At 37.0% G+C, this 27,500-nt stretch overlaps 1 protein-coding gene across 4 annotated transcripts in view; it reads left to right on the top strand.

Annotated features, from left to right (window-relative positions):
• The window catches only part of pard3aa (par-3 family cell polarity regulator alpha, a), a 652,414-nt gene that overhangs the window by 379,407 nt on the left and 245,507 nt on the right, over nt 1-27,500 (top strand). For all 4 annotated transcript variants that reach the window (XM_073941362.1, XM_073941361.1, XM_073941360.1 and 1 more), the window contains exon 16: nt 26,367-26,553. In XM_073941362.1, the coding sequence (XP_073797463.1) occupies nt 26,367-26,553 (187 nt within the window). The remainder of the gene's footprint in view (nt 1-26,366; nt 26,554-27,500) is intronic.

Genomic DNA, 27,500 nt, shown 5'->3' with positions numbered 1-27,500 from the left:
ATCACTTGAGAAAATCACTTGAGAAATATTAGAAAAAATAAATAAAATACTGCCCTCAACTGAATAATACAAAGAGACAGCAGAAAATGTACTTTCTAACTAAATAATAAATAAATCCCTAAATTTGACATACCATTTAGAGGCAGTAATGATTATATTCTCTGACAGGGATTGTATCACAGACAGCAAGCCAGGATCCACCGGTGCAGTGCTCTGCATTTGACATTTCAGACAAATCACGTCCTAAATGACACACACACACGCGCGCACACACACACACACACAAAAAACAGTATTTGAAATGTGATCTGACCTTTCCGACTGACATACATTTCCAAAAATCAGATTTTAATTGGTTTTCAAACTGCATACAAATGATTCCATGTCATAGTCTGCTCTTCAGATTGCAGGAAAATACCCTGAGCACATTCAGGTCTCATCTTTCCTTGTCACACACAGCAAATTCAGCTTCCTACACTGTAAGAAAATATCCCTAAATTAGCAGCTTTCCTTATTTTGTGATTCATGTTATTATTTTTAATTTTCCTCCAATTTATTTATGCTTTTGACTTGCATTATGGGATCTTGATCTTTCTTCCAAAACTTTTAACCTTGAGAAATGTGAAAAGGTGACGTTTATGAGCATTTTAATAGTTTCTAGCGAGGCTAGACTTTTTTTTAATTTAGTGGACTGTGTTGAAAAAGGGCGGACCTCTGTGCCTAGAACAGATCTTATCATTCCTGATGTGAAAGCAAACATACAGATATTCCTTCTGAATTGTCTATCCAACATTATGAAATTAGCAGAAGCAGGCAGAGGTATAATGAATTAAACCTGTTTATACATAAAGTTTAGATGTTTAATAACTGCAAATAACTAACATACGTACACTTACCGGCCACTTTATTAGGTACACCTTACTAGCACTAGGTTGGACCCTCTCTTGCCTTCTGACCTGCCTTAATCCTTCATGGCATAGATCCAGCAAGATACTGGAAATATTCCTCAGAGGTTTTGCTCCATATTGACATGATAGCATTACAAAGTTGCTGCAGATTTGTTAGCTGCACATCCATGATGTCAATCTCCCTTTCCACCACATCCCAAAAGGTGCTCTATGGGATTTAGCTCTGGTGACTGTGGAGGTAATTTAAGTACAGTGAACTCTTCGTCATGTTCACCAGTCTGAGATGATTGAGCTTTATGACATGGTGCGTTATCCTGCTGTAAGTAGCCATCAGAAGATGGAGACACTGTGGTCATAAAGGGATGGACATGGTCAGCAGCAATACTCAGGTAGGCTGTGGTGTTGACGCGATGCTCATTTGGTACCTAATGGACCCAAAGTGTAGCTTGTGATAGTATATTCTGCTAGCAATTGGTTAGGGATTTGATTAGCTTCCATACTTGTGGTTCAATTAATAGTTTAGCTTATGATTTAGCAGAGTGGCTAACAGTTTGATTGGGCTTACCTGTTTGGATTAGCATGATTAGCACTTTTAACATGTACACCACAGTATTTTCAGTAGCCTATGCTTGTGTGTTATGAAGTAAATTAGCTTGGGATTTAGTCTGAGTTAGTTAGTGATGTGGTTTGTTTACATGCAATAATTGTGTTTCAGCTACAATTTGGCTAGCCACAAGCTATAGCTTGTGATTTATTAAGCAGTTTAGTTTAGATTGAGTTAGATTTGGTAGCATTTACCTAGCCTTTCGTTTGAGATTTGGTTAGATTAGTTTATGATTTAGCGATTTAGCTGATAGCTTGATTGGGTTTGCGATTCCCAAGTAGTTTTAAAGGGATTCTGTTGGCTATTTTAGGCGTAATTTAGCCACATGACTGAACAGTCTGTGTTATGGCTAATGATAATGCTTGTGATTTAATTAGCAATAAGCCTAGCAATGTAGTTTGGTTAGCATTTATAGCAATAAGTTTGCGATTCAGCTATGATTAGTGTTTAGCTTGTGATATAGCAATTGGTTAGAGATTTGGTTAGCTTCCTGACTTGGGTTTCAGATAATAGTTTAGCTTATAATTTCCCTGCTGAAGAAACCAGCTGAAACCAGCCTAAGCTGGTTGGCTGGTTTCCAGCCATTTACAGCCTGGTCTAAGCTGGTCAGGCTGGAAAATGACCAGCTAAAACCAGCTTGAACAGCCTTTTGGCTGGGCTCCAGTTTCAGTTGTTGATTTTACTTGCAATTTAGCTTACTTTAGCCACATGACTGAATGGTCCAATGTGGAGACATTTAGATTGAGTTTTGGACATTAGCTTCAGCTCCTTTCAACAGAAGGAAAACAACAAACATATTTTTACAGTATATATAGATTTGCACAGTCAAATATCTCAGCATTTTGCTTTAGCAGTTGTGCATGACAATTCTGGATTCTTGTACACTCAGATTGCACTCAGTGTTGCCTGAGCCTGTTAAAGTGACACACACAGTGACTTTTCCTGCCGTTTTAGCTGATATGTTGTACCAGTGTAAATCTGCCCTTCACAACTGTTGATTTGCAGCCTGTAAGTGTGTGTCAGTAAAGGTTAACCCCATTAAACAGCGCAAATACGCTCCCAAAAAAATGGCTTTTGCGGGTACATTAGTGTAAAATGAGGTTTGTGTGACTTCTGCTTGCTGGAGACTCCCACTGGCCATATTTGAGGAATACTCCGAGTGAATCTGCCTCTGAATGACTGGCATTACAGACGTGATGGCCTTGTGCACTTGAGCTCATCATAGTGTGGAGAGAGTTCTGGAAATCTGCTTCAGCTCCTTTTAACACATTTAAGAAAGAAAAAACGACAAAAATAAGCTGCATGACTATTTTAATAAGGCAGTTTGGATTAGCATGATAAACATTTAGCAGTTTTAACATTTACAACACAGTATTTCAGCCTTTTACTGAAAAAAAACAGCTTAAACCAGCCTAGGCTGGTTGGCTGGTTTAAGCTAGCCAACCAGGCTGGTTTTAGAGGGGTTTTGGCCATTTCCAGGCTGGTCATTTTCAGCCTTGTCTTAGCCGGTCAGGCTGGGAGATGACCAGCTAAAACCAGCCAACCAGCCTAGGCTGGATTTTTCAGCAGGGTAGTAACTTTCTTTTAATACAAGCTTATGCCACACATTATAAGCTAATGATTAAGCGTATGCTTTGGTTTGTGTTTAGCTATCAATATTCCTTGTAATCAGAAAAGGTAAGTAGTAAATTAGCTTGTGATTTAGTATGTTATTTAGTGATTCAGTGATTTGGTTTGTTTACTTGAAGTAATTGTGTTTTAGCCATAAGGCTTGTGATTTATAGTTTTGGCCATTTCCAGCCTGGTCTTAGCTGGTCAGGCCACGACCAGCTAAAACAACAAGTTTGACCAGCCTGGTTTAAGCAGGACGTAGCTGGTTTTGGTGGGGCTCCCAGCCTGGCTGGGCTGGTCAAGCTGGTTTTAGCTGGTCATCTCCCAGTCACTATGGTATGGTTCAAAATCACTATAGTTTTTATTATAAATTAATATTTATTTTAACTAGGGTGGTTTTAATCATAGATTAGCTACATATTTCACTAGTTAGCTTGTGCTTTACGCTCCATTCACACGGGGCTTCAGCTTCAACGCTTCCCATTCACTTTGAATAGGTGACGTCAGGCGTTGCGGCGTTGCTCGCTGCAGAAGTTTGGACTTGCTCAACTTTTCAAGCGCCGATAGAAGTGTCAGCCAATCAGATTGCTTTATGCAAATACACCAGCTCAGACAGTGGCCTATTGCTTAGCACACACGGAATCTGCACGCCTAGAATTCTGCAGATAAAAAAAACATTATATTCAGTCTCTCTGAGTGAGTTTGTGTCTTGTTTCTCGTCCAAATATCTACAAATTCTTAAACCAGGAAGTATTTACAAACAAGCAGAACATATTGTCTTATTTTCAGAAATAATAGGTCAAAATTAAGTTCTTCCTTAAAGCAAGCTAAATATTCTGCCAATGGGGTAAGCAAACTAATCCTACATTAAATGTTATTATTTTACTTACGCCTTTTGCTGATTGTTTAACTTGTAAGCAAAAACTCACTTAATTTTAGCATAATTTTTCTTAAACAAGACAAAATTGTTTGGACATCAAGAAAATGCTTCTTAATTTAATTATTTTTTAGATATTTGGACTAGAAACAAGACAAAAAAGGAAATCATTGTGTGCAGTGAGAGAGATACAAAGACTATCTTCACCCTCTCTGAGTGAGAATGATGGGTGGGGCTATAAACCTGACAGTATTGCACCATCACATTGATTGGCTGCCGCGGCTGTCCGTCAGATTGATTGGCGGTTCTGTCAGTGCCAGGGCTGCTGGCTGTGAAAGCATGTGAAGATGTAGTATACACACTCAACCTTACATCAATCTAACTGGCAGAGTGAATCTTTCAAGTCTGCTACTGCGGGCTACTTGTCAAGGTGTAATGCAGCAGGTGGCAGATTCACTTCTTAGCCTGAATCGAAGGTGTTTTTCTTCTCACTGTCGACTTTTAGCCGGGACTTTGAGGGCTGTTTAAAACAGTGATTATTTTAAGAAAAAATGATTCAAGTTCTCGACAGTAATCAAGCGGTTCTTTGATGTGGAGTGCATTAGCAGTCCTGCTCGCTGTGAGAACATCTTTGGGCCGATTGAAAAGTCCAGCCAGTGGCAGAAAATCACACTGTGTCGCAAATTGAGGACCCGTCGTGTACTTCTGCACGTGCTGTTTTGCAAAAGGACCTGTTAATGAAAGAATGGACAGAACAAAGGGTCGTGGGCCGGTGAGGTTTTTGTGAGCGGCCAGAGAGAAAAACACTTCACTTTCTGTGACGGCATTTACTGACCGTGACAATTCCTTACTGGCATTTCTTGTGTATTAAATTGTTTTTCCGTGAATTTTTTGTTGCGGCGAAGAGTGTAAAAAGCAAGTTAATTACAGCAGAGCATTCAAACTCGAAGATTGTAGGCATTTTGTTTTATTTTTTACATTTATTTGTTAGTTCTGTACTGTGGATGTCTTATACTCTTGACTTTTTCAAGCTACACTTATAATGGTGAATTGCACAATTACACAAATTGAATTCAGTTGAAGGGTGGCATGGTGGCGCACTGGGTAGCGTTGTTGCCTCACAGCAGGAAGGCTGCTGGTTCAAGCCTCGGCTTGGTCAGTTGGCATTTCTATGTGGAGTTTGCATGCTCTCCCCGTGTTGGCGTGGGTTTCCTTCGGATGCTCAGGTTTCCCCCACAGTCCAAACACATGCGCTGTTGGGGAATTGGGTAAGCTAAATTTTCCTTCAAGAGTTCACACTTAGCTGATAATCAATAAAGCGTAATTGGCATGCTGTCCCGGGAGAGAGCCCTGAGCTCGTAATATCCTCGAGCCAGGGGCTCCCTTATGTTAGAAGGGCAAGAGGGGAATTTGAGAACTGCTTGTCGCCGTGTGAGAAGTGTGAACTAAGGTTGTCTTGGGTGATAATTTGGTTTAGTCGATTAGCTATGGTTTATGCTTTTAAACGGTGGGAGGAAACTGGGGAACCCAGCGGAAACCCACGCGAACAGAGGGAGAACATGCAAACTCCGCACAGAAACGCCAAACGGCCCGATAGGAGGTTGGACCAGCGGTGTTCTTGCTGTGAGGTAACAGTGCTAGCCACTGGGCCACCATGTCCCTCTATTGGGGAAAAAAAAAGTGAGGAAGTAGGGGTGGAAGGGGGAAAGCTTTGAGACGAAGATAACTGGAGGGAAAAACTCTGGTTATTTATAATGCTGCCGTAATCATGTAATTGGGCAGATTATGGAGATAATGAGGTGCCAGACGTGTTGATCATAAGCACATGATCATCTCGAAATTGGTTTAAATTTAAACCACACATGTGCGTGTGTGTGTGTGTGTGTGTGTGTGTGTGTGGTGTATGGATGTTTCCCAGTAGTGGGTTGCAGCTTGAAGGGCAACCGCTGTGTTAAACATATTCTGGATAAGTTGGCGGTTCATACGGTTCATGAATCTGATGTTTTTCTGTTTACTTTTTAATTAACATTTTTATTATATTATATTATATTATATTATATTATATTATATTATATTATATTATATTATATTATATTATATTATATTATATTTATTATATTATATTATATTATATTATATTATATTTATTATATTATATTATATTATATTATATTATATTATATTATATTATATTATATTATATTATATTTATTATATTATATTATATTATATTATATTATATTATTATTATTTTGTTTTTAAATAGAAAGCTAAAAATAAATAATAACATTTAAGTTAATAATGAAAATAAATAGTAAATGATTACAATATAAATATAATTGAATTAATGGATATAATTTAAGTTAATATTCAATTACTATAATATTAATATTTAAATTTATTCATTCTTTTTCCTTCGTCTTGGTCCCTGCTTATCAGGGGTCGCCACAGCGGAATGAACCACCAACTTATCCCGCGCATGTTTTACACAGCAGATGCCCTTCCAGCTGCAACCTAGTACTGGGAAACCCCCATACACACTCATTCACACACTCACATACACTACACTATACACATACACTACAATTTAGTTCTCCTATAGCGCATGTGTTTGGACTGGGGAGGAAACCGAAGCACCCAGAGGAAACCCACGCCAACACGGGGAGAACATGCAAACTCCACACAGAAATGCCAACTGGCCCAGCCGGGACTCGAACCAGCGATCTTCTTGCTGTGAGATGACAGTGCTAACCACTGAGCCACCATGTCACCCTATAATCTTATTTCAAACTCAAAAAACATGAAAAACTCTCTTCAATTTCAGGAATTATTTCTGCAAGCAATCCTAAATGTTTGGCTTGTCTGTAAAATGCTTCTTGATTGAATCCCTTTTAGATATCTAAACTAGAAACAAGACACAAACGTACTTAAATGGCTTTTGTACAGTTAGAATATGTGTTCAACTGCGTCGGATGAAGCTGAATGTTATTTTCCAACTCAATAGTATGGTCAGAGGCATAATCTATAGTGAGAGATCCCACAGAGGCGTAGCTGAGCTTTTAATATTTCACCCTTTCATCAGTTCCCCGTGTGAATCCCGAAGCGGCGACCTTCCTCTCTGTTTTTCCGTGTCTCTGTGCTCTCTGGTGAATGGCACTGAACCAGAACCAGAATGACAGAGATATGCTGGGAATTGCATCAGGCCAGCAGCGTCTCCTCAGCTTCCCTTAAGTGGTTTGTCTGCGGCTGTCAGATTAGCACACCCGCTGTATTAATCTGTTGATGAAGAAGACTACGGGATAATGAGCGCTGTTATGCTAGCAGGTGTAGGGCTGATGGGAGATAACAGACTTACATGGTGACCACAGAGAGCCTGAATCATGAAGACCTGATTCTGAGGGTATGATAAGCTTGCATAAAAATATCACGGTATTGTGTTTACTAAAATGAGTTGTCTTGGTATAAAACAACAACTAGAACACAGTGTATTTTATTTTAATAAACGTTTCACATATTTTGGCACAGTAAACATGTCAGGCTAAATAAATCCTTGATGTCTGCTGCCTGAATCACTGAAGATTACGTGACCTTAGCATGTCATATTACTCTGCAACACACACTGCTTAGGGACCGGGCCTCTGGAGCATTGCACACACACACATACACACAAACACACATTAGGCCTGTCAATTAACACTTTCATTCACTGCAATTAGTCTTTAAACAATAACATGATAAAAAGGAAAGTCGTACACAATTAACTGACTCCCCTGACCCCTACCAAAGTCAAGATTTGTTCACTCGGCGGCCATATTTTCATAGTTTCTAAAAGAGATACAGCTGCAACCGGAGGTTAACAAGACTTATTAAATTATTCATTAAATTGTATTTTATTAACGTCTACCCCAACACTTACATTAATGTAAATATACTAATTATTGTTGTGCAGTTTATATATAAACTATGCTAAATTGATGTATCCACAGCTGTATCCCATCTAGACTTCACCTTCCCATTTATTTGAAGCTAAACTCACAAAACATGCTTGACATAATTGCTTTTAAATGACACATTAGCAACACAATCTGAAATTAACTTGTCTGTAGATGTGTTTTTTATACTTTAAAGCATTTAAAAAATGCTAATACTTTAAAATAAACTTCATTAGTTAATGTATGTACTGACATGACCAAGCTATACATTTAGTGCAGTATTTATAAATCTTTGTTTATGCTATAGGACCAGGCCTCTGGAGCACTGCACACACACACACACATGCACACAAATAGTGTATTTGTACACATTAGGCCTGTCAATTAACACTTTCATTCACTGCAATTAGTCTTTAAACAATAACATGATTAAAAGGAAAGTCGTACACAATTAAATGATTCCCCTGACCCCTACCAAAGTCAAGGTTTGTTCGCTCGGCCCGTCTAGTTGATGCTAAAAACACAAAATATGCTTAACATAATTGCTTTTAAATGACAAATGTCAAATCAGCAACACAACACAACCACCTACTAGAAGGGATACAGCTGCGACCGGATGCTAATAAGATTTATTGGACCCACTCTATATTAAGTGTCCTTAACTACTATGTACTTACATCAAAAAATAAATACAATGTACTTACTGTGTTTATAATGTATTTGAGAACACTTGTGGTGCTTGTGAGTTGGGATAGAGGTTGGGTTATAGACAGGTTTGGTGGCATGGGTAGGTTTAAGGGTGGGTTAAGGTTGTTAAGGATGGTCAACATTGTATTTACAAATGTAATTACAAAAGTTATTTACAAATGTAATTACATACATTTAATCAAGCATAAATACACAGTAAATATGTGTATTTACACAATAAGTACATTGTAACAAACTATTAATTCCTGTGTAAGTACATATTAGTGAAGGCCACTTAATATAAAGTGGGACCAATTTATTAATTAAATTACTCATTAAATTGTATTTTCTTAACGCTATGCCAACTCTAACATTAATGTAAACATATTAATTATTGTTTCTATACAGTTAATACAGTTAATATATACAGTTTATATACAAATTATGCTATATTTGCATATACCACACCATTGACCAGTTTTCCAATTGTGCAATTTTTCCGCTTACAAAGTAAACTATGTAAACAGTGAATCCAACATGCACGGCCACAACAAGCTCCTTAAGGGAATGGGAGATGTGATTGGTTTAATGCACGTTACATACAAAGCACATGCATAACTGATTAAAGGAATAAGGACGAGACTTTTTGACTATGCGCTTGGCACTGTTTTTCCCACCATTAAAATACCAAAAGTGGTTTCAGTTTATGCACATGTGCTGTTCACTTTAAATCATACTCTCAGATTGTTCAAATAGAGCCCCATATGTAATTATTAATCTAAAATTAATTAACCACAATCATGTTGACACAGAAAAGTGCATTAAGGGTGAATACAGGACATTTGTGCGTCTGCACTGTAAAAAAGCAGAATGAGACTCTTACTGAACTCGTGGCCTCATATGTGCTGTGCAGAACGCAAAACCTCTAATCCACTTCAAGTGTGCTAGTTGGGTTGAGTCCTAAATGCAAGATTGTAGTCTGGCCAAGAACACTATTTTTGGAGCTGTTTAGCTGTTAAAAGCATTTAATGGTTTGCTGTGTTTTCTGCCTTTTAAGGCTCTCTCCTTTGGGAACTCAGTTTCTTTTCTGTTTAATTTTTGTGGAAAGGGAAAAACTTTTCAGGTCATGACTTTGTGATTGCTGAGTTTTTACTTTTTTATATTCAGATGTCATTTTAAAACCAGAGATATGTACAGTTAGTGCAGCGGTGTCCAAACTCGGTCCTGGAGGGCCGTTGTCCTGGATAGTTTACCTCCAGCCCTAATCAAGCACACCTGAACCAGCTAATCAAGCTCCTACTGGATATATTAGAAATTTCCTGGCAGGTGTGTTGAAGCAAGTTGGAGCTAAAGGCTGTTTCTCAATATGCGTTCTTCAGCGGTCTTGCGTCCTCGTGTTCTCGTGTAACGTCATCAGCTGCCTATGTTCAGTTCCAAAACTCAAGACCGCAAGTACTGAGGATGCGTGAACTTTCCTGGATGTGATCTTGATATCGAGGACGCACCGTTGCAGACTTGAGCACCGAACTCGCTCTGGAAGTCCCAGAAGTCATTGCGACTGGAGGTGGGAAGCGCAGCATTTTATTTAGATTTATTATTAAAGTTCAGTGATATAAATTATTTACCTCAGGAGTTTCCCTAAATGAAGCGGTGAAAGTAAACATTACCATGAACACCCTAATAAAGGAATAAACACATTAAGGGTGTTTATTTACTGTAATTCATATTAAAATCTGTTTTATTTATATTGTGCAGAGTATATTTTTAATGTTTTTATGCAAGGTAAATATTTTGAAAAGGGAAAAACATTAAATCGTTGTAAGAATGTGGTAATGTTTAAATAATTTACCATTTAAAACACGTGAAGGTCATGTGACCATCAGGAAGAACGCATCATCTCATTTCTCAAAGGACGCGTTCTCTGTCCTCGCGGTCTCCTGAGTTCGTTCTTCCGAGGACACCTGGCAAGACTGATCCCCACAAGAACACAAGTCCGTTCTCTGCATTCTTGGAATTGAGAAACAGCCTGAGTCAGCAGGACACCGACCCGAGCCGACCGAGTTTGGACACCAGTTAGTGTATATGTTCACTTAAACTGAAAAAAAATAAATAAATCTTTCTGCCTTAATATTTTTTGTTTTAGACTGACTTAAAATATTGTTAAATATTGTATAGCTTAAAAATTAAACCGGTTCAACTAATTAAAATAAGTTAAAGCAGTATAAATAAATAAATTAATATATATATATATATATATATATATATATATATATATATATATATATATATATATATATATATATATATATATATATATATATATATATATATATATATATATATAAAACAAATATATATAATATATAATATATATATATAATGTATACATATAATAATTATAAATAAAACATAAAATATTTATTTATTGTATTTATTTATTTATATTTATAATATAAAATATATAAATATATATATATAATAAATAAATAAATAAATTTATATATATATGTTGTCTTGACTTTTTGTCATATTTCTTTACAGTGTAGTTTTTGCTTTGTTAAACCTTTACATATTACGTTGAGAATAATACAGATGAAAGTGTATTCACTAGTGGATTATATCTCTACTTATTGAGCTCATGTTGTGCTTCACTTCCACCAAACAAAGAGTGTGAACAACTTTTGTTAGACATCCACATTTGGATTCCTCCTATAGATACATCTGTGTTTAGATTTGTCTCAGGGAAAATTGATTTGCTCATAATCTGTGTAAAAACAAGTTAGATAAGTTGTTTCATTGAGAAAGGATATTACATTCAATTTGTATGCACTTTACTTTAAATAGGAATCAGCATAGCAGTGCTGTATTAAATAGCCTAAATCACAGGTGTCAAATCCAGGTTCTGAAGGGCCGCAGCTCTGCACAGTTTAGTTCCAACCCTGCTTCAACACATTTACCTGTAGGTTTCCAACAAGCCTGAAGGACTAGGATTAGTCTGATCAGGTGTGTTTAATTAGGGTTAAAGCTAAACTGTGCAGATCTGCAGCCCTCGAGGAACTGGGTTTGACACCTGTGGCCTAAATGATCATGCAAAATGATACCCAGTAATATAAAATAAGTCTAAACTGGTCATTTTGTATTATTATTATTATCAATTTAAAAAATATATATGTATAAGTGTATACCTAAAGCTGATTTGCATTCATGGTAGAAATGTTTTGGTAACATTTACATGAAGGGGTGTTCAAAAGACTGTCATGTCATGATGGTAAAAGGGTCATATCTGCATAAGTGTCATTTGTTCAGTTATGTCATATTTAATGCATTGTTTTAGACGTCTTTATCATGATAAATAGACATTTCCAAGAAAACATAACTTGTCATAACTCTGTCATAAACATGATTGTCATGAAGCCATCATAATCATCGTTAATAATATTTCTTGACCTCAATTACAGTAATACACATTGAGTTTGTCATTAAAACATCGTGATTACAAAAGTTATATGACTGTTTCGTAAAGTGTTTTCCAAAATGGCTTACAGTACATCGCATTTAAAGTGCAAATGACAGCAAACACGTTATTGATTGCAAATGGTGTTAAGCAGAGCAACTGATGGTTAAAAGGAGAAGTGTCTGAATTGAAAGTTGAACATCCTGTGGGCATCAAACCTACAACCTTCAGATCACAGCTCAAGTGTTTCTTATGGATTCAAAGCGGTTATGAGTAGTGATCAGGCAGTCAGGCACGCAGGTTTACACCAGCAAAGCAACATTACTGTGGCAGGGGATAGATGTTGAGCTTTGTTGTTTTAATGAGCGAGGCTATTTCTTTCCTGTGTTTAGAGTACAAGAACATTCTCAAGAAACCGAACGCAAATCAAATGTGACTGCATTAATGTTTGCCAACACGCATGATGAAATACAATGTCAAATGATCACCGTATTTTGTAAGATTTATCTTGCAAAACTAGCAGGAACACAATGGCATCAAAGCCCCATGACCTGCTGGATTTCCCCCTGACCACAGCAAGTCACTGTGGATGGACAACCATGACAAACATTTGGCTTTCTCTCACTCCTCCGCTTCTGGGAAGAAAAAAAGTTGAACTGATTGTTGATGACTTTGTTCCTAAATACACGGGAGGCTGTGATTAATACCACATGTTGGCCTATTTCTTTCATTTAAACCCTTTTTTTGGATTACCGGATTACACAAAGTTGAATTATGCTTTTTTCGATGACTCTAGGAAACTGGAACCTTCATGAAATCCAGATTTTGAATGGGCGCAATGTACCAGCTCTCTCCAAAAGCATTTGCTTGCTTAGAGCAACAACAGTGAGACTAATAACCTGTACAGACTGTTAATGATTTATCAGAAAACATTTTGGTTGAAAATCTGGACATCTAAAGTCCAATATGATACGAATGACCACTCATGCAGCTCTTAGATGATTGCTGAGTGATGCAGATCAGGTTTGAGTCTGGTCAATACCAGCCCAGCAGACACAAAATGTCAACTTGATGCGAGATCGGCATTGTACCCCAATGTTGGGCGACGTTGCATTTTGTTTGGAAATGTAAATCGGGTTCACGTCAGAACTCAACGTCAGGCTGATGTCAGTTTCCAAAGTCCAACCTAACATCAACCAAATGTCAATATGACGTTACAGCTTGATGTTGTGTGGACGTTACCATTATGTCGTCTAACAGATGTTGGATTTTGGTTGCCACACCTGATGAATAGATGTCAGTATTTGACGTCAACATGACGTTTAAGATGTTGGCTCGATGTTGGATTTTGATCACTTCCCAGCACAACCTAAAATCAACCAAATATCAATGTTATTTAACGTCATTAATGGACCTCAAAATAAGGTTGTCCTTAGATGTTGGTTCCAACAGACCCAGAGATTGGCTGAATGGAAAAATGTGGGTTGTTCTTTTAAAGTTGGACCATTTGAAGCTTAACCATCTTCAAGACCTTCTGTGTGACCAAAATGCTATTTAGAGATGTACTCTTGTACAGTCGTGTGTCCAGTTTAGATAGAAAACTAGAGCTGAAGCACTTTGTGTGGTTTATTCATAAACTAATTTCGAGAGGATCACGTGCTTATAATCAACACGGCTGGCTCCTTATTAGCTCCGTAATCAGCCCTATTAGATGATTACGGAAGCATTATAAATAACCTGAGTTTGTCACTCCAGTTATCTTCATCTTGAAGCTACCCCTTTTCCACCCCTTCATCCTCCTCCTTTTCTGATTGGGCGACACGGTGGCCCAGTGGCTAGCACTGTTGCCTCACAGCAAGAACACCGCCGCTCCAACCTTTCGGGCCGGTCGGTGTTTCTGTGCGGAGTTTGCATGATCTCCCCGTGTTCGCGTGGGTTTCCCCCGGGTTCCCCGGTTTCCTCCCACCGTCCAAAACATGAACCATAGCCAAATCGACTAAAACAAATTATCACCCAATACAACCTCAGTTCACACTTCTCACGGTGACAAGCAGGGGAGTTTTCAAGACCTACCTGACCTCGAGCTTCCCTCTCGCCCTTCTAACGGGAGGGAGCCCCGGGCTCGAGGATATTAAGAGCTCAGGGCTCTCTCCCGGGACAGCATGCCAAATACGCTTTATTGATTATCAGCTAACTGTGAACTCTTGAAAAATGGACAAAAGCATCAGTCAAATACATTGATGCAATCTTGCACCAGGACCACCATGTTGAACATTTGTCAACCCATACATTACAGCTAAATTTTATTTGCATTAGCAGTTTGAAGTTATGAATGCTTTCCCGAAAGCCTCTGTAGTCCTTATATCTTGTAAAGCAACTGTAAATAATCAGCTGCGCGGATTTGCTTTGATTCAAGTCTATTTGTGGAGCCCCGATTTGGGGGTCCAATAGCAATCTGCAGCAATCAGTCCATTCCCACAATGTCTTGATTCTGTGTCCTGCAAACAAGCATGGGGGGTCTATTTGTTGCATCAAGCGTGACCCTACGAGGGGTCGCCGCATGATAAAAACAACAGTAGCCCACCTCTATGCCATCAGCACCCTGCAAGCAGAGTTTTGTGCGGATTAAACAGAAGAGGCCCTTACAGACACAAGCAGATCCTTCATGAGACCCAACAGTCTGGGAAACGCTGCACATGATAGCCTTGATGTTTATCCCCAGCTGACCTGATTCGGATGTCCTCGGGACGCAATCGGTTTGGACGATTAAACAAAAGCATGATGTGTTTGGTATGGAAAGCTCTTTTGGGTAAAGCAACAGTCTTTGTTTTCGCTTCAGCCATCAAACTGCGTCCTGTTTAGGTTGCTGGATGAAGTTTATTGTGGGATGAATAAAGTCAGATAAATGGAGCGTATTGAAAACAGAGATCTGGAGGGTTGTTTTGTGGGTAAAAACAAATGTCTTTTTGCATGATTGTGGCCACATTAACACACCAAGGTGAGGACAGTTAGCCTTACTGTACAATATTGGAAAAATAAAAATTTTCTGCTATAAATATTGTGAAAAAAAAGAGCACTATATGACAGTTTTCTTGAAATTCGAACAGTATTCAGTAAGGGTGTAACGATACGCGTATTCGTATTGAACCGTTCAGTACGATACTTTCTATTCGGTACGCACTGCAAACCGAACGATTCAGACTAATATCTAAAAACATAAAACAGAAGAAGTACAAAAAAAAAGCTCTCAGTGCTTGCCCCGCCTTCAAGCTCTTCTTATTGGCCCGCTGCACTAGAACAGAATGAAAATCCATTGGTTCAAATCAGCTGTCAATCACTCAGTTCCGACGACAGGGAGCTACAGCTGCGAAAATGTAAAGGTCTGGATACGAGAGAATGAAAACAACACTGGCAGATTTAGTTTTAGAAACCAGCTAGAGTTACAACTAATGACACATCAGATTATTGATCATGTGCTGAATGTCAATCCAGCATTTACACTTATCCAAGAGTGGATTAAAAACTTCCAGTGGTTAAAGTCTGCTATGACTAAGTGTTCACCGTAAAGCCGATGGGACAGAGTTTTCTGGTAACAGTGTTTGTCTCATCTACACATTTTAAGCACGAGACATTCTAACGTTATTTAATCCTTCATTTAATCATCGCGATGCTGTCAGTCGTGCAAATGATACCGCGTTCACCATCGCATGCATTCACTGAGATGAAACTGACATTGCAGCTAACGAAAAGACCATTACTGCAATTAAGATGACGTATGCAAATAATAAGTTATAATATCATCTGTGCAATATCAGACAGCACCCGTGAGAACAGCACAGTGATTATTGTTAATTCAGTTCATTCATGTCAATCAGTGTGTGGAGGGCCGGGAGCGCATGCAGAGCTTTGTTTATTTGTTAGTTGTGATTAGAATGTAAATATATAATAGAATCTGTTACTATAAAATGTGTAGTATAAGGTGCTCCTCATTTTGGTGGGTGCAACTAAATTTTGTCTGTACACCACAGTACCTCCCTGTTTTGTTACTCATGTTACAAACCAAATCGTTTGAGTCTATGGAATTGAAGTAGCTAATTATAACACACATAATTATGCTTGCGGTTCCCCATATCCAATGACTGAACAACATGTGCCAGCGGACTGAGTGGCTAGCTAGCATGCTCTGCAGTTGTACAGTGCCTTATTACGCACATGACTTGGCAGGCGGAAGAACAAGTAGTTCCGACTAAATTAGCATTATTCAGATAAACTAGGGTAATTGCGGATACTTTCTGATGTATTTCTATTTCCAATAAACTACATATTTGCTCCAAATTACTGAAATATCAATATTTCATATTGATCATTTATAGAACATACAGGCTGAGTCCGAAACCGCCTACTACTCAGTAGGTACTGCATTTGAATTTAAACTTACTACTCGGCCATTAGAAAAGTACATTCTGTAGAGTATGAATGTGAAAAGCATGAATGGAATTTGGACGTACTACATCCGCCATTTTGACAGTCACGTGACGTACCTGCGTAATTTGCGTCGCTTCACTCCCATTCATGAATTTCGCTTGCGGGGCATTATGGGACAGCGCAGCATGCATGGTATGTGCACTCCAGAATCTCGCCGGAAGTAGTAAGTCATCCGGGTACTTCTCGCATACTGTTTTTCGAATTAAATGAATTCGGACATACTACTCGGCTCACATACTGATTTTAGCGTACTATATAGTATGGAAGTATGCGGTTTCGGACGCAGCCACAGTCTTAGAAACAAAGGTACACGAGCTGTCACTGGGGTGGTACCTTTTCAAAAGGTACACATTTGTACCTAAAAGGTTCATAATAACAGCTCAAGGGTACATATTAGTACCTAAAAAGTACAAAAGTGTTCCTCCTAAAATTTTTAGGTACTAATATATACTTTTGAGGTACCAATATGGACATTTTAAGTACAAATGTGTACCTTTTGAAAAGAACCACCCCAGTGACAGCTCTACATTTATTTCTGAGACTGTGGCTGCGTCCTCCCGTACATTTATTTCTGAGAGTGTACAAAGTTGTTATCGGAGATATCGGTATTTTAGTATCGATCCACACATTTTTAGACGCGCTGTTCTTATACATAAACTACCAATTTGACTTTAAAATAGCTATTTTCTTGCTTGACTACAGATGTTTGAGAGAAGCGCATTTATTTTGAACTGTGATCAAAGCTGACTGGATCTACCTGTGCGTTTCAATGAAAATAATGCACACACTCCAGCCAATCAGAAATCAAGAATTTCAGCAGACCATGGAATAATATGCTACAAAAACCTTGTAAATAAACTAATGTACCAGTATAATTTCTATCAGACTTATTTCTCTATATATTATTTCTTCTACATTATCATTTTTCAAACTACTAAAAGGCGACAAAGCAGAGATCAACATCCCATAATGCAATTCACAACAGTGAATAAATGAAAACCACTTATAATCCAGGAACTAGATTATTTTTACAGTGTAGTGTTTAAGAGAGCCAGTTAAATCACGCTGGACTCCCGTCCAAACTGCGTATAATGGATCTAGACAAGGTGCTGAGGAGGTGTCAGCGGGATTTGTCAGTCGCTAACACCCTCCCTCCAGGACAAAAGCTCTCTCAAGAACATCCAGCTGAGCTTTCTTTTTTACTCCATCAGTCCCAGCTGCTTACTGAGCAGGTACATCATTGCGCCTTTGCAAATCATTACAAATAAGCTGCTTCACATTTCCGTCCTGATGTATAATAAGCCAAGTACGCCTTCGCTATTTTTCCTGTCCTGCAATTAAGAGGTCTGTTTTTAGGCAGATTTTTTATGATTCACCATAAAATCATGAGCGTAAGTGGGAGGACGGGGGATATAATCTCAATAAAACGCTGGGCCAATTAGTGGAGCGCTGCAGAACTGCGGGTCTTTGCATTTTTATCTTCCGTGTTAAAGACTTTCACCTTTCACTGTGTCACAGCGGCTGTTTCTATAGATGTCCTTTACAGCGTTTAGTGAAACTCTGCTGGTATGAGGAGGTCAGCACTTGTGTCAAAGAAATGTGTAAGAAAGACCTCATTTAGTGCGCCGACATGGCTGTATTCAGCAGTAAAGCCAATTAAAAGCATGTTCTGCAAAAAATGACCTTGCATGGACATTATGGTACATTCAGTTCTTCTTGGTTTTATTGTTGGTCATTGGTAGTTTGTTGAAATCAAGCTAATTCATGGCATAGCCTCAGTTTTTTCTTCCGTTTCATTTTATTAGTAGTATATATACACACACTCACCGGTCACTTTATTAGGTACACCTGTCTAACTGCTTGTTAATGCAAATTTGTACTCAGCCAATCACATGGCAGCAACTCAGTCCGTTTAGGTATGTAGACATGGTCAGGATGATCAATTCAAAGCGAGCATCAGAATGGGGAAGAAAGGGGATTTGAGTGACTTTGAATGTGGCATGGTTGTTGGGTTGAGTATTTCAGAAACTGCTGATGCAACCATCTCTAGTGTTTACAGAGAATGGTCTGAAGTTGAGCGGCAGTTCTGTGGGCGCAAATGACTTGTTGATGCCAGAGGAGAATGGCCAGACTGGTTCCAGCTGATAGAAAGGCAACAGTAACTCAAATAAGCACTCGTTACAACCGAGCTCTGCAGAAGAGCATCTCTGAACACACAACACGTCCAACCTTGAGGCGGATGGGCTACAGCAGCAGAAGAGCACACCGGGTGCCGCTCCTGTCAGCTAAGAACAGTAAACTGAGGCTACAATTCACACAGACTCACCAAAACTGGACAATAGAAGATTGGAGAAACGTCGCCTGCTCTGATGAGTCTCCATTTCTGCTGACACATTCAGATGGTCGGGTTAGAATTTGGTGTCAACAACATGAAAGCATGGATCCATCCTGTCTTGTATCAGCGTTCAGGCTGCTGGTGGTGGTGTAATAGTGTGGGGGAGATTTTCTTTGAGTCCATTAGTACCAATTTAGCATCGTATCAAGTTCTCATAAAATATGATATAATTTAACATGTTAATAATTTAACATAATGTTGAATTGCAAGACAAAATTTTTTTTGGGGTGGCACAGCTCTTCAACTTATGTTTTTATTTTTTATCTTATAAATACACTTATCTTATATTTATTACTGTTATTAGAGTTATTATTATTATTATTTATTTTTACTACTATTGTTATTATTAGAATTATTATTAAGTATTTTATTTTATTTATTTTTATTTATTTATCATTTTTATTATTATTATTGTTATTTTTATTTTATTTTTTTTATTGTTAGTTCATAGAAAGAATTAAGGATCACATTAAAATTAAGTGTCAAATTGCTTCTTTTCTTCTTAAAGTTGTGTGTTTATTATTGCAGTTGTGTGTTGCTCCTCAGTATATTTTTAGCAGGTTCTGTTGAGCGAGGCTGCGCATATGCTTCTGTGAATTTATTTGTGTACACACACACACACATGTATAAATGTCTTCTCACCTCTGCGACTGTTAAAATCAGATTCACACACACACACACACACACACACACACACACAGTCTCACAAACACACGCTATCATAAACAAACACAAACAAAAACTCACACAGACATACTCTCTCTTTCTCACACACACACACACACACACACACACACACACACACACACACACACACACAGATGCACACAACTTCATAAACACACAGTCTCACAAACACACCGACTCTCTCTCACACACACACACTCTCATTGGTAGTCTTGTCCGCATCGGTCTGCCCAGCAGTGACAGTGAGTTTCTGCATGTCTGTGGACCCTCAACTCAGTGTGTTCTCGCTGCAGTGTGTGTGTGTTTGATAATCTGATGCAATCGCTCAGTAACTCCACAACTCCAGCGTTCTGGACTGAAGTTTTGTGGTTTTCTGGAAGCTCTTGTGGATCTTCAGGATGGCTCTTCTCCTCTGAGACGCAGCGCCTGAAGCATCAAGACCTCCTGAAAAAGTGTCCAGCAAACTCGAGGACTGCAGAGCCACCAGCGCCTCTCTTTTCCTTCTGTTTCGTCAGTGTTGTTGATGAACGAACTAAAAGCCCCGCTGTTCCCTGACTGGTTCTGACACACACCGAACTGAAGATGTGTTTGAAATGTTTTGTGTGAAGTGGAAACACTCAGGGCCTCCTCAAATGTTGGATTCTCAGTGGTGAAGCTTCTCTGTGGTGGAGGCTTCAAGGTTTGAGTTTTGGAGTTTCCAGCTGCAGGTTTACAAACCCTGCGCTCTGATTGGTCAGACTGAGCAGTTTGTTGTATTGGTTCTGTATATGTTTGTTTCTTTTGTTTGTTTGTTTGTTTCTTGTTTTGTTTTCTTCCTTCCTCCTCCTTCCTTCATTTCTTCATTCCTCTTTCCTTCCTTCTTTCCTTCACCCCTCCTTCTTTTCCTACTTCCTTCATTGTTCCTTATTTATTTTTCTTTATTCTTCCTCCTTCTTTCCTTCCTTCCTTCCTTCTTTCCTTTTCCTTTTTCTTTCTTTCTTTCTTTCTTTCTTTCTTTCTTTCTTTCTTTCTTTCTTTCTTTCTTTCTTTCTTTCTTTCTTTCTTTCTTTCATCTTTCCTTCCTTTCTCCTTCCTTCCTTTTTTCTTTCTCCTTTCTTCTTTACTTCCATCCTTTCTTCCTTCTTTTCTTCCTCTTTTCTTCTTTCTTTTCTTCACCCTTCCTTCCTTTATTAATCCTTCTTTCTTTTATTCTTCCTTCCTCCTTTCATCCTTTTTTACCTTCCATAATTTCTTCCTTCTGTCCTTCCTTTTTTCCTACCTCTTTCCTTCCTCTTTTCCTTCACCATTCATTTGTTCCTCAGTCATTCCTTTTTCTTTCCTTAATTTTTCCTTCTTCTTTCTTCCTTCTTTCTACTTTCCCTCCTCCTTTCTTCAACCTTTCTTTTACCCTTCCTTCTTTCATTATTCATTCTTTCCTTCCTTTAGTCTTCATTCCTCTTTTCTTCTTTTCGTCCACCTCCCTTCTTTTATTCAAACTTCCTTCCTTTAATATTCCTTCTTTCCTTCCTTTATTCTTTCTTTTTCCATTCATTCATCCACTCATTAATTCATTCATTCATTCTTCCGTTCTTCATCCCTTCCCTCCTCCTTCCCTGTTTCATTTACTCTTATTTTATCCTTAATTGGTTCATTGCTTTCTTCTCTCTTCTTTCTTTGCTTCTCCTTTTCTTTTTTGCTTCTCACTTTCTTCTTTGCTTCTTCCTTCATTCCTTCCTTCTATTATTCTATCCTTCCTTTATTTTTTCTTTCTCCTTCATTCATTCATTCCTCATTCCTTCTTCCCTTCCCCTTCTCCTATTCTGTGTCCTTGCTTCCTTCCTTTCTTCTTTTATTATTTCTTTTTTTACTTCCTTTATTCTTTCTATTTCCTTCATTCCTTTTCTCCTTTCTCCTCCCTTCCTTTCTTTCTTCCTTTTCTTTTTTTCTTTCTTTCTTTCTTTCTTTCTTTCTTTCTTTCTTTCTTTCTTTCTTTTTCTTCATTTCTCCTTTATTTCTTTTTTCTTCCTTCATTCATTCCTCCTTCCTTCCCTCCTCCTCTCCTACATCATTCCCTCCTTTCTCCTCCCTTCCTTCTTTCCTTCATCCTTCCTGCATTCCTTCTTTCCCTTCTCATCCCTTCTTTCTTTCTTTCTTTCTTTCTTTCTTTCTTTCTTTCTTTTTTTCTTTCTTTCTTTCTTTCTTTCTTTCTTTTCTTCTTCCTTCCTCCTATCTTTCCTTCATTCATGCTTTCCATGTTCCTTCTTTTTTTTCTGTAGACATTTGGCATTGAGATTAGTGTCTACTTTAACTCAGAGTTGGTTTGTGTTGTGTGTTAATGATTTGACACTGCAGGTTTAGCGCCGCTGATTGTTCATTACAGCAGTGTTTAAGTGTGTGTCGGATGGATTAGTCCAAGTTAAAGCAGAGTCTCGCGGGTCACAGCTGTAATTCTGTTCCGCTCCTGAAGATTCATGCTGTTCATTTACTGTTTTAGCACATTTCAGGAGGCCTTTAACCATGTACATTCTGATGCTAACGCTAAACTGACATGACAAAGCTTGTCTAATGTACTCTACTAATTACAGATGTGTCATTGTGCTGATGATTAAGCCAAAGCCACATACAGTTATTAAGAGGAGCAGCCTCCTGCAGTGATCTAAAGATGACACTCAAGCTCTCTGATTTGTGATCTACATAGTAGATATAATATAATATAATATAATATAATTAATATAATATAATATAATATAATATAATATAATATAATATAATAATATAATATAATATAATATAATATAATATAATAATATAATATAATATAATATAATATAATATAATATAATATAATATAATATAATATAATATAATAATATAATATAATATAATATAATATAATATAATATAATATAATATAATATAATAATATAATATAATATAATAAAAAATAATATAATAACAAATAATATAATATAAAATGATATAAAATAATATAATATAATATAATATAATATAATATAATATAATATAATATAATATAATATAATATAATATAATTTAAAATAATATAAAATAATATAATATAATATAATATAATATAATATAATATAATATAAAATAATATAAAATAATATAATATAATATAATATAATATAAAATAATATAATATAATATAATATAATATAATATAATATAATATAATAATATAATATAATATAATATAATATAATATAATATAATATAATATAATATAATAAAAAATAATATAATAACAAATAATATAATATAAAATGATATAAAATAATATAATATAATATAATATAATATAATATAATATAATATAATATAATATAATATAATTTAAAATAATATAAAATAATATAATATAATATAATATAATATAATATAATATAATATAATATAATATAATATAATATAATATAAAATAATATAAAATAATATAATATAATATAATATAAAATAATATAATATAATATAATATAATATAATATAATATAATATAATATAATATAAAATAATATAATATAATATAATATAATATAATATAATTTAAAATAATATAATATAAAATAATATAATATAATATAATATAATATAATATAATATAATATAAAATAAAATAAAATAAAATAACATAATATAATATAATATAATATAATATAATATAATTTAAAATAATATAAAATAATATAAAATAATATAATATAATATAATATAATATAATATAATATAATATAATATAATATAATATAATATAATATAAAATAAAATAATATAATATGATATAATATAATTTAATATAATATAATATAATATAATATAATATAATATAATATAAAATAAAATAAAATAATATAATATAATATAATATAATATAATATAATATAATATAATATAATATAATATAATATAAAATAAAATAAAATAAAATAAAATAATATATTATAATATCACATCATATCATATCATATCTTATAATTTAAGCGGGTGGCATGGTGGCTCAATGGTTAGCTGGTTCAATTCCCAGCTGGGTCAGTTGACATTTCTGTGTGGAGTTTGCATGTTCTCCCTGTGTTGGTGTGGGTTTCCTCCGGGTGTTCCGGTTTCCCCCAGTCCAAACACATGCGCTATAGGTGAATTGATGAAACTAAATTGGTCGTTGTGTGTGTGTGTGTGTGTGTGTGTGTGTGTGTGTGTGTGTGTGTGTGTGTGTGTGTGTGTGTAGATGAAACTGTATGAGTGTTTCCTAGTACTGGGTTGCAGCTGAAAGAGCATGCTCTGTGTAAAACAGGTGCTAGAATAGTGGTTCATTCTGCTGTGGCGACCCCTGATAAATAAGGGGTTAAGCCAAAGGACAAAGAGGATTAAATAGTCACACAAAACATTTTTATGCTTCTTTTGCAAATACACTTTTACTGTTTTAAGTATGAAGTCAAACCGTGGCCTCTCTTTAACACTGAACTACTCATTAATCATTGTCACGTGCTGAAGTTGTGCGTTTCAGAACTCGTGCGCTCAGCCGAACAACACACAACACACAAACCCTCATTTATTCCACTTAAAATATTTAGTTGTCTAGCGCACAGCGAAACTAAATATCACGTCTATTTCTGCTGGGAGGACGCCAGGGTTATTTTTCCCTCCAAGAGCAATTATGTTTGATTACTCTTAAGCTGCTAAAGTTGCGAAATGACTTCTAGTTGAAATAAATACACTTGGAAGGAACTCCAGAAGTTCACGTCTGGATGGAGATCCCTCATGTTAATTGTGAACATGTGCACTTCTGTTCCGCTTTGTGTATTTTAGGTAACGGTTTGTTGACTTACTGTAAATGCTGTTTTTTTTGTCCTTCTGTACCTGTGTTAGGAAACGCTCTGTTCAGATTTAAAGGTTATTGTAGCAGTTGAAGTAAATTAATGTTGATGTTGTTGCACGGTGCATTATTGTTTATGTGGTGTTTTGAAGCTTGTTTACATTTGCTTTTGGTTTAGATCACATGTAGACACATTTGCGTTAACACCTGGGCTTTAAATACGTCACTTTTATCCAGCTTTGACTACTTTTCTGATGATATTAGCTTTTTTTTAGATGTTCTTTAATGTAATACAGCAACTTTTCAAGCTGTTCAAAAAGGTTCAATTGTGATGCATGATTTTGTCAAAACTGCACGACGCAGTTGTCATTTAATAATAACCAACATATGAAATCTTTCAAAATGCTAACTTTTATTTGCTGGTTTTGCTAGTGTTTGTGTAATGTAAATAAAAAGTAAACAGATAATCTCTTTCCTTTATGTCCATTGAGCTTCTAATACAATTCAACATGTATGTACACTCACCGGCCACTTTATTAGGTACACCTGTCTAACTGCTCGTTAATGCAAATTTGTAATCAGCCAATCACATGACAGCATCTCAATGCATTTAGGCATGTAGACATGGTCAAGACGATCTGCTGCAGTTCAAGGCGAGCATCAGAATGGGGGAGAAAGGGGATTTAAGTGACTTTGAACGTGGCATGGCTGTTGCTGCCAGACGGGCTGCTCTGAGTATTTCAGACACTGCTGATCTACTGGGACTTTCATGCACAACCATCTCTAGAGTTTGCAGAGAATGCTCCGACAAAGAGGAAATATCCAGTGAGCGGCAGTTCTGTGGGCGCAAATGCCTTGTTTAAAAAAGTTGCCTGCATGTCTGATGAATCTTGATTTTGGCTGTCACATTCGGATGCTCGGGTCAGATTTTGGCATCAACAACATAAAAGCATGGATCCATCCTGCCTTGTATCAACAGTTCAGGCTGGTGGTGGTGGTGTAATGGTGTGGGGGAGTTTTTTCTCGCCACACTTTGGACTCATTAATACCCATTGAGCATTATGTCAATGCCACAGCCCACCTGAGTATTGCTGCTGACCATGTCCATCCCTTTATGAGCACAGTGTCTCCATCTTCTGATGGCTACTTCCAGCAGGATAACACACCATGTCATAAAGCTCAATCATCTCAGACTGGTTTCTTGAACATGACGATGAGTTCACTGGACTCAAATGACCTCCACAGTCACCAGAGCTCAATCCAATAGAGCAGCTTTGGGATGTGGTGGAACGGGAGATTGGCATCATGGATGTGCAGCCGACAAATCTGCAGCAACTGCGTGATGCTATCATGTCAATATGGAGCAAAATCTCTGAGGAATATTTCCAGTAGCTTGTTAAATCTAAGCCATGAAGGATTAAAGCAGTTCTGAAGGTAAAAGAGGGTCCAACCCGATACTAGTAAGGTGTACCTAATAAGGTGGCCATTGAGTGTACGTTCCGTCTTCATTGTGGCTTTGTCCAGCTATTTTGAGCCATGTGATGTACCTTGAAGTGCTTATCGCCCCTATTCTAATGGGTTTGTTATTGTAGTTATTACATCAGGTTCATAAAAACACATCACGTGGACCTCACACTGCACTTTTTAAAACCATTTCTGACCCATTCATGCTCGCTTCTGTTTGAGTTAATCTGGCAACCTGTGTTTACATGGAGTTATCTGTCAAATATTTTGAATTAGGACCGCAATGTCTAGTTTAACCACTAGGTGTACAAATTGTACATTTAATATCAGGGCCTAAAAGGGATTCAAGTGTACTTTTGGAGCTCAGAGTTGGATCAGTTCATCAGATGATTGTCAAAACTGAGTATATTTGTTGTTTTGATCCGAATCCTGATGTTGTGTGTTGTTCTCAGGTCACTTCCAGCTGTCTCCGACTGTGAATATGCCCCAGGACGACACTGTTATCATTGAAGATGACCGTCCGCCTGTTCTTCCGGCCGGTCTGTCAGATCAGTCTTCATCCAGCTCTCATGATGATATGGGCTTTGTGACGGAGATATCCGAGTCCTGGACTAGGGATGTGCAGATACCTGACGACAGGTGAGAAAATCACACTCATCAGGAAAATGATCACTTTAATGGAGGATGCTGTGTATTACTGACATCTACTGATACTTCTGATATTAGCACAGCTTAAAGGTACAGTTCACCCTAAAATGTACTCATCCATCATGTGATCAAAACCTATTTGAGATTGTTTTCCTCTGTTGAACACAAATGATGATATTTTTAAAAATATTGGTTGCTGGGACACATTCAATATTATTAATGTCAATGGGTGACAGCAACCAGCATTCTTCAAAATATCTTCTATTTCTCCAGCTCAAGAAAGAAACTCATAAAGGTTTTAAAGCACATGAGGGAGAATATATGATGAGTTCACATTTAGTTTAGTTTGAGTGAACTGTCCCTTTAAGAAACAAATGTGGATTCTGGAAAATCATGTTCATTTGCATGAGCTGAACTGTGTGTGTGTGTGTGTGTGTGTGTGTGTGTGTGTGTGTGTGTGTGTGTGTGTGTGTGTGTGTGAGTGTGAGTGTGAGTGTGAGTGTGTGTGTGTGTGTGTGTGTGTGTGTGTGTGTGTGTGTGTGTGTGTGTGGGCTTAAAGGGGCTCCTAAAACAAGTGACCTGAGCCATTCATTTCTGTCCACTTTGTATCTCCCTTGAGGAACACACAAACAGACACATGTAATCACACACACACAGACATATATAAACACAAACACACACAGATAGATATAAGCACACACACGCACACATATAAGTACACACACACATAGGCACACACAGGGGCAAACATACACACATATATAAGCACAAAGACACATACACTGTAAGAATGCACACACTGGACATACGCATATAAGCACACACGCACAAAGAGGCACACAGACACACAGGACACACACACAGACTTATAGACTGTTAGTACACACAAGACACACACACACTGCAGCACAGCCTCGGGTCAGTCTGCATTATTCATG

Source organism: Danio rerio, chromosome 24, assembly GCF_049306965.1.
Source record: "Danio rerio strain Tuebingen ecotype United States chromosome 24, GRCz12tu, whole genome shotgun sequence".
Classification (NCBI taxonomy): domain Eukaryota; kingdom Metazoa; phylum Chordata; class Actinopteri; order Cypriniformes; family Danionidae; genus Danio; species Danio rerio.
Note: the sequence above shows the minus strand (reverse complement) of the source record. Positions and strands in the feature narration are given on the sequence as shown.